The sequence below is a fragment of the Amphiura filiformis genome, chromosome 15 (assembly GCF_039555335.1).
Source record: "Amphiura filiformis chromosome 15, Afil_fr2py, whole genome shotgun sequence".
Taxonomy (NCBI): Eukaryota; Metazoa; Echinodermata; class Ophiuroidea; order Amphilepidida; family Amphiuridae; genus Amphiura; species Amphiura filiformis.
Window position 1 is genome coordinate 38243629 of NC_092642.1, and position 9496 is coordinate 38253124.

At 37.7% G+C, this 9496-nt stretch overlaps 2 protein-coding genes across 2 annotated transcripts; both read left to right on the plus strand.

Annotated features, from left to right (window-relative positions):
- Window positions 1-789: 789 nt before the first annotated feature.
- Window positions 790-2239, plus strand: LOC140171594 (uncharacterized). Its single transcript, XM_072194874.1, has one exon. The coding sequence runs from the start codon at window positions 1312-1314 to the stop codon at window positions 2182-2184; it is 873 nt and encodes a 290-aa protein (XP_072050975.1). The 5' UTR covers window positions 790-1311; the 3' UTR covers window positions 2185-2239.
- A 127-nt stretch (window positions 2240-2366) lies between these two features.
- On the plus strand, window positions 2367-7175 carry LOC140171593 (uncharacterized). The gene is made up of 2 exons (XM_072194873.1): window positions 2367-5661; window positions 5893-7175. Exon 1 carries the CDS (start codon window positions 4288-4290, stop codon window positions 5659-5661), a length of 1374 nt encoding a protein of 457 aa, XP_072050974.1. The 5' UTR covers window positions 2367-4287; the 3' UTR covers window positions 5893-7175.
- The last annotated feature ends 2321 nt before the right edge of the window (window positions 7176-9496 follow it).

A 9496-nucleotide genomic window follows, 5' to 3' on the forward strand; every position in this document is an offset into this window, starting at 1 on the left:
CTTGATATGACTCATCATTGTTGTTTGTATTAAAGCAAAAAGGATGTCAACCCTAAATTTAGACTCTCGTATACGTTGGTGTACCATTTACTATCAAAAGTGGAAGTTTTGATTTCTTTGGCGTCCTTCATTTCAATACGCAAGTTTGCCATGAAGTGAGATATTAAAATGACTAGGCAATTTAAGGCAAAATAGATCCGATGATTTGGTTTCAATTCGGGTTCGCTGTTGTTCTAAATAAAGACTTAACATTGTATTTGATAATCATAAAACAATGTCGACATACGTCATACCAAAATAATACGAACTAGTAACGGTCTCTGAATTGCCGGATTCGGTGCTGATCAGCTGATACCACTTCCGACAACTTAGTGGTCTGAGCCAACATTTTCACTTCCTCCAGTTAGTTCGCATTGTTATTCTGTATTCAACATAATAAGTTAACTGCCATACCGCAAAATATAGTTGTTTTGTTTTATATTTAGTATTCCTGTGGAAGTATATTTTGTTGGATTAGATCTCTCAAACATTAAATGACAATCTAAAAGCTTGCTCCAAGTTTTTATAGACAAACATTGTGGCAGTTGTTCAACCCTGTCATATTTGACTCAACATTGGTATAATACATCCATGCTAAAACCGGAACTTTTTGAGGATATAGAGTGGCTTAACAAAAACTAACTCGGATGTCGTGATTTTAGTTTGTTTTCAATTCGGCAGCATCATACTTGTAAAATGTAACGGCACTTTTAGGCAAGCACATCACGATTTGGGAAAATGGCGCCCTGATTTGCTGCTTCTGTTTTACTCGTCACACTTTTGCAATCTACAACAATATTTGCACCTTATGTGGATGAAAAAACAACTTCTGTCACCAGTTACATAGGAGGAGCAGTCAGTTTTCAGTGTGACATTAAAGGCGTTCATGATACCGACAAAATTATTTGGTATCATGATGATAGATCTTTATACATAAGTTCCGACGAGACCATTTATTCCAACGTACCACTTGAAATAGCAAATCGGGTATCTGTGAACTGTTATCGGTTACGTCAAAATGCGATATGTACTTTAACAATATCAGGATTGACTTCTTATGATGATGGCACATATAAATGTGGATATGTAGATGATAGGGCTCATTTCCTTGGTACTGTAAATGTCATAGTTACTAGTAGCGGTGAACCACCTTCGCAGGACTCTCCTATATGTGAGATATTAGTCGCTGTGAGTGATGACACTGGCACATATTACACACCATCACCATCTGGGCATTCTATTGGTGATACCATATTCTTAAGATGCAGCGAAATGGGTGCAAGCGTAAAGCCTACGTTTATATGGCAACGTGTTCTCACTAATGACGCCACGACTCTTGTTCCACCAATACAGGGGTTATCATTGCAACATACGGTGTATTTAGTGTCAGATGATATCGGGGCTACGTTCACTTGTGTGATGAACCATCCATTGTTGGAGACACCTCGGACGTGTTCCTTAATACCTCTTCCTCAGCCCAGCCCACCTGAAGCTAGTCCAACTTTTACATTAAACCCTACCAATGAACACCTGACTTTGTCGCGTGGAAAAGCTGCCACAATTACTTACGCGACAACCAAACAGCTTCTTACCACGCCGATGGAAAACGCGCAACCAACCAAGCCGTATTCAAGAAAGAATCAATCGCATACTTTACCAGTCGTTCTTGCCGTGATATTTATCCTAATTGCATCTGTTGTTGGGATAATTCTGGTTTTGGTATGGCGTAAAAGGAACAGAAAGATCCCTATACCATCTAGACCTGATTACGTTCTAACCATTGAAAAAGACTGTTCGATAACACCAGATTACTCCGTCGTCAACGCGCCTGATTCGATAGACAAAGCACGCAAACTTAGCCCCAAAACAACAACTCAAAAGCAGTCTTCAACGGATCAAAACTTTAACAATGGTAATCCAGAAGACACTAGGAATTGCAATGGTTGTATACAAGATGGTGATGAGTATGAGAACATAAATCAAAGAAACAGTTCGCAAGGACCTCTTCATGGCACATCGCAAAATGATGAGCTGACGTATGCAGATTTAGAATTGCCTGAAATATCCCAATCCAACACATTAGCAAGAATAGCACAGAGTCAACAAGATGCTACAGTTTATGCCGATATACAAGGAACACTTTAACTTTAAAACTCTCTCCAAGCGGGTGTTGACTGCAGATGACAAGTTTCAATTTTTTTAAATAAAATTCACAAATTTCAGAAGTGCAAGCTTAATTCGCTTCTGACCATATTTGTAATCAGCATGAAAAATACATTAAAATGAGTACAAACAAGCCTGGTATTGGTTCAGTGGTTTTGGAGATAGCTCCTGATATTTTGAGAATATAATTATCTCAAAACTTGTTATGTTGAAGCCTGTGACTAGTAAGTAATATAGTAAGCCTACTGCCGGTAACGGCTTGCTGAAATGATGACATTGCCAAAATATAGATATCAGCGTGCCGGTTCCTTGTATTGCCACAGTACTTGACTATAAATAAGTTGGCAAATTCCAAATGCCGGTTTTCGAAGGCACTATGTCTAACAATTCGGGAAGTTGTCGAATGCCGGCAGTTCTGTGTAAAAGCAATTAGGCAATTTACTGCTGCCGTCATTTTGATAGAACTGTAATAGTCCAAATATCTGTAAAAACGAAGATAGTATTGTGTTACAATAATTTGGTAATTTCAAAATGCCGGCATTTGGGCAGTTCTGTTTTATATTCAGTGATTGCCAGATTATGACATTATGCCAGCAATGTCCATGTACCGTTGTTTTGCTAATACTGTGTCATAATAAGCCAATTGCCAAATACCGGCATTTGACAGTTGGCATACTGTGTCATATAATAAGTAGGCAATTTGTCAAATTATGCCAAATACTGAGTTACACTTATTCGGCAAATGCCAAATATCGGTATTTTGGTGGCAATGTGCCATACTTAACAACGGCATTTCGTTTGATTGGATCCCATGCATCGTGACCCTGGTTATAAATGTGTAATAATAATTCGACAATTACCAAATGCTGCCAACATTTTGGTAGTACTGTGTCATAATAATGTATAAAGTAGCCCAAATATCGGCATTAATGTAATATACAGTGTAATGATATTTCGGCAATTGTCAGATGCCGATAATTGGTAAAGTGTCATAAACCCACAATAGTTTCGGCAATTGCCGAAATATCATTACACTGTATATGCGAATGTTACAACATGGCTTTAACGGTCTTTGAATTGTCGGATTCGGTATTGATCAGCTGATACCACTTACAACAAGTGCTCTAAGCCAACATTCTCACTTCCTCCGTTTAGTTCGCATTGTTATTCTGTACGCCATACATAAATTCGCCTAGCTCCATTCCCTAAAATGAAATTTTCAAAAAATAGACGTGGCAGAGGTGGGTATAGGGAGCCGTATATATTTCTAGTATAGACGTTCTGGGTTTTTACCATTTATATAAAAAGTCCACATTAGACCCCAAAGTTTATTTCAGAAAATAAAAGATTAGATTAATTTTAAAACGAGACAGTAATCTTTGGCGGTGTCTAATGTAATTTTAGTCTTCATTTTCACTAAATTACAAAATATTTTGGCGTATATAAAATTAAATTAAATTCTCCGTGCCTGCTAAACCGCATCAACTGTACCACGATTGTGTATCACTAATCGCCATATATGATGTGCAGTTAATTTTCATATATTCTTTTATACATAGGATGCTTCAGATTTTACACAAAAAAATATTTCATTGCAAACTCTCCCAATCGGCTATTTCAAAAAGGTAATCAGGCTTCCTTAGCATGCGCATGTGCAATAAATTAGCATTAAAATTAATCTTATTCCAAAAGCATTCTAGAAACACTTAGATTTTGGGGGACACTGCTGTGTCAACATAATAAGTAACTATCATAATAATCGGCAAATATAGTTTTATTTTATATTTAGTATTCCTGTGGAAGTATATTTTGTTTGATTAGATCTCTCAAACATTAAATGACAATCTAAAAGCTTGCTCAAAGTTTTTATAGACACACATTGTGGCAGTTGTTCAACCTTGTCGTATTTGACTCAACTTTACATAATACATACATCCATGCTAGAACCGGAACCTTTTGAGGATATAGAGCGACTTTATAAAAACTAACTCAGTAGAGTAAGCGGACGTCGTGATTTTGGTTTGTTTTCAATTCGGCTGTAAAAGATAATAACACTTTCAGGCAAGCACATCACGATTTGAGAAAATGGCGCTCCGTTTTGCCAGTTCTGTTTTGCTTGTTACATTTTTCCAATCTACAACAATATTTGCACCTTATGTGGACCAAGAAACAACTTCTGTCACTAGTTACATAGGGGGAGCAGTCAGTATACGTTGTGACATTAAATACGTTTATGCTGACGCCCTAATTATTTGGTATCATGATGATAGATCTTTATACATAAGTTCCGACGAGACCATTAACACCAACGTACCATCTGAACTAGCAAATCGGGTATCAGTGACGTGCTCTCGGTTGCTAGAGAATGGAATATGTACTTTGACAATATCGGGCTTGACTTCTTATGATGATGGTACATATAAATGTGGATATATACGTGATAGAGTGATTAACTTTCTAGGTACTGTGAATGTTGAAGTCATTCCTGGTGATCCACCTTCGGAAGACTCGCCGATTTGTGAGATATTAACCGTTGTGAGTGATGGCACTGGCACATATTACACACCATCGCCATCTGGGCATTCTGTTGGTGATACCATATTCTTAAGATGCAGCGAAACGGGTGCAAGCGTAAAGCCTACGTTTCTATGGCAACGTGGTCTCAATAATGACGTCACGACTCTTACTTCTCCAATACAAGGGTTATCATTACAGCATGAGGTGGATTTAGTGGCAGGGGATATCGGGGCTACGTTCACTTGTGTGATGAACCATCCATTATTGGAGACACCTTGGACGTGTTCCTTAATACCTCTTCCTCAGCCCAGCACACCTAATCCACCTGATGCATTAAATCCTACCAATGAACACTTGACTTTGTCGCATGGAAAAGCTGCCACAACTTTCGCGACAACGAAACAGCTTCCTACCACACCGATGAAAAACGCGCAACCAACCGACATGACCAAGCCGTATTCAAGGAAGAATCAATCGCATACTTTAAGTGCCGTTCTCGCCGTGGTATTTATCCTTATTATTGCATCAGTAACGGGGATAATTTTGGTTTTGGTATGGCGTAAAAGGAACAGAAAGATCCCAAGACCTGATTACGTTCTAACCATTGAAAAAGACTGTTCGATAACACCAGATTACTCCGTCGTCAACGCGCCTGATTCGATAGACAAAGCACGCCAACTTAGCCCCAAAACAATACTAACAACTCAAAAGCAGTCTTCAACGGATGAAAACTTTAACAATGAGAGTCCAAAAGGCACTATGAATTACAATGGTTGTATACAAGATGGACTTCTGCAGCATGTCCAGGGAACATCACAGAAAGATGAGTTGACGTATGCCGAATTAGAATTGCCTGAAATCTCTCACTCCAACACATTAGCAAGGATAGCACAGAGTCAACAAGATGCTACAGTTTATGCCGATATCCAAGGAACTCTTTGACTTAACTTTCTCCACGCGGTGTTGACTGCAGATGACAAGTTTCATTTTTTAAAATTAAAACATTTAAGAAGTGCAACTCCCATGACCATATTTGTAATCAGCATGAAAAATGCATTAAAATGAGTACAAAAAAGCCTGGTATTGGATCAGTGGGTTTGGAGATAGCTCCTGAAAATATCTCAAAACGTTTTATGTTTAAGCCTATGGCTAGCACACAGAGCATTAAGGAACTTAAAAGTTGTAATATAGAAGGCCTACCACTGGTATAACGGTTTGCTGAATTGATTACAGTGCCAAATTTAGACACAGTGTGTCGGTCCAACCCATGTATTTCCACAGTACTTGGTTATAATGAGTTGGCAAATTCCAAATACTGTACCGCTTTTCAACGGCACTGTGTCATAATAATAATTCGGGAAGTTGTCAAATGCCGGCATTTCGACGGCACTGTGTACAAATAATCAGACAATGATTTACAGCTGCCGTCATTTTCGTAGTTTGGTAATAGCCCAAATATCGATAAAAACGAAGGCAGTACTGTAACAATAATTCGGTAATTTTTAAAATGCCGGCATTTCGGCAGTTCTGTTTTATATTCGGTGATTGCCAGATTCTGACATTTTGATAAGTGCTAATAGTCGTCAATTTCCAAGTATCGTCGTTTTGGTAGTACTGTGATGTGTCATAATAATTCGTCAATTGCCAAATACCGACATTTGGCAGTTGGCATACTGTGTCATATAATAAGTAGGCAATTTGTCAAATGCCGGTATTTCGACAGAACTGTATTTTAGTTTGCCACATTATGCCAATATTCTGAGTCATACTAATTCGGCAAATACCACATATCGGTATTTTGGCGGCAATGTGCCATACTTAACAATTCAAACACCGGCATTTCGTTAAATAAACACGTTCGAGTGGATCCCATGCATCGCGAGCCTGGTTATGAATATGTTATAACAATTCGACAATTGCCAACTGCCAATCATTCGGCAATTGTCAATATATTGGCAGTAATGTATAATCATAATTTGGCATTGTCAAATACCGGTATTTTGGAAGTAATGGATCATATTAATTCGACAATTGCCAAATGCCGGTATTTCGGCAATACTGAATAATAAATTCAGTAATAAATTCCGTAACTGCCAAATGTCGGCATTGGGTGTTGAGCTTTTTTCGGCGTCACGATAATCAGACATGTCAATGGTTTTTGGCAGCAGATGGATCACTATAATTCCAAACAATTTAGACCGATCTGATTCGGACGGATGTATGCTCCGGAAATTTGGCAGATTTTGACTTTAGTAACCTGAGACAGATACCAGTAAATCTTTGTCTCAGTTTGTAACCATATCCGGTATAACGGTAATACCACAAACCGCCAATTCGCCCAACCGAGATTACAAATAAAATTGCTAGTTTGCTACCCATTTCGGGAGGCACACGCAGTCTGAAAATGGGTGATAGGGATATGTGGCATATGGACTCATTTTCAACTCTCTCACCAAATGGCCGGACCCCTTTTTTGTTTTACTGTCACCAAAAGAATGCTCAATATATTTTTAGGCCAAAAAAAAAAATTGGTTGTGTTGCCCTCAACCGTCCGACCCTAAATCCTGAAAAATCAGGGGTGCAATTTTTTTTTTTTTTTTTTTGAATTATGATTTTTACAGATTTGTTCAAAAACTCAATGTTTTTCACTTAAAATTTATATTTTATTGAATGACTAGTCTTTAATTGATGTCTAACAGTTATCCAGAAGTCAAAATTGACAAATGTCCCTAGTTGAAGAAGCATTATTTAATATTTGAGGGATTTTAAAAACTAAAGGTTTAAAAAAAAAAAAAGGAAAAAAAAAAAAGAAATCCGACCGTCCTACCCAAATTTCCCAACTTGAGGGCAACACAACAATTTTTTTTTTTGGCCTAATGCATAAACATGTATGCTTGCATTTCTGATATATTCTGGTACAATTTGAAAGGTAATCTGTTTGGGGATTGGACCTCTTCAAGGTCAGTTCCCTCATGTTATAATGTTATCTCTCCGAAAAAGAAAATATGACCCCATCTCTGACGATCTCATCCACTTGCATTGGTTGCCTGTTAAGCAAAGAATTGACTTTAAGATCATGGTTCTAACATACAAATCTCTCCACCAACAGGCTCCAGAATATCTTTCTAGCATGCTTCAAATACAGACTGACCGTAGGCCGTTACGTTCCTCCTCTGCACCGTTACTGTTCGAACCTAGAACTCACCATACAACATTTGCAGACCGTGCTTTTACATGCTACGCACCTCGTCAATGGAACCGGCTGCCGAAACACATCAGAAATACAAACTCTCTTCTCATTTTCAAAAAACTCTTGAAATGCCATTTGTTTAATGTTGCCTATGGACTGTAATTTTATTTGGTTCAAGTGTTTTCAGCGCCTTAGTACAATTGTTTGGTTTTAGGCGCTTTATAAATTTCAGTTGTATTGTATTGTATTGTATTTGCAGGATCAACTCTCATCACCATTGTTCATCTCAAATATTATATGCCCATCTGCAATTACCCCATTTCATCATCATGATCATACTCATCTCAAATGGTTGTTTCGGGTCACCAAAAGACCAAAACACCTTTACCCAAGAACACTTCAGAATGCACAACAAAACACACTGTTTGCATAAGTTAACAAAATTAGAATCTTTAATGAAAAGTATACTAATAGTATGATTGGACAATGTTCTTGCATATAAACATGAATGTATACAATCAATGAATTACGCTGATTTTATACAATGTCTACTTATCCGACTAACAGTCTTCTTCCTTATATTGATTATAAAGTTCTGTTGCAGTCAATGTTCTAGCGACTAAACGAAGTATATTCTGATTCAAACTTGTCCAGCGAAGACCACTATAGACTTGTGTAATATCCTATAATTAAATATATATCATTTGCGTACAAAATCATTGCACAGATGACAATTTCCAAAACAGTGCTGGGTTCACCATTCACTAACTTCAGGCAACGGTATTGATCCACACAGTGACATTGACAGAATGTGTTGTTTCATAAACCAGATTTCAGCAAGTCGACAGGTGATACGCACTTGGGCGTACTTCAGATATATAGCTGGATAGTAGCACATGGACTACATAAAATTATTTCTGGCTTACAAGTACCTGTCCATGAAAGGACTTAGACTATTTCACTTTAAATAGCCCACAACAACACTTTCGTAATATCTGCATCATAATCATGTTAACATTTTGTTACATACTGACCAAACCGAGAATTTATTAATAGCTCATTCTCTCAACCCTAAGTGCTTTAAATTGTTCATCCAATTTTCTTTCCTATTCTCAAACTGTCCAAAATTATTGTCCTTCCTCACCCCATTCAATTTAGGTCAATTTGTCATTTCTCTCTTCAAATTGTCCTTGTTGAAGAATCTCCAAAGAGAGTTCGAAAAGGGACTAATGGCTTATGCCCGGGTTTGAGTTATTAATGTTAGGCTGTATGTGATTGTAAACATGCTGTGCTCCAGGATGCCCAGGGGCGCTACATGTGGACGAAATATCACATGTTCTGAAATTATAACACGTACCACATTTCGTATAATATGAACCCGGAATCAACTAAATTTATATTCTTCATAAAGAATATATTCACCCCTTACACAGTGGTATATATTTTATTTCACTTAAGCTGTAAGTTCCAGCCGAGCTTTCTGGAAACTGGAACGCCTTTGGAGAAACCTGTCCTTGCCAATCGAAACAAAAATCAAGCTGTTTCAGACAACGTGTGTTACTGTCTTTCTGTACGGGTGCGAGTCAT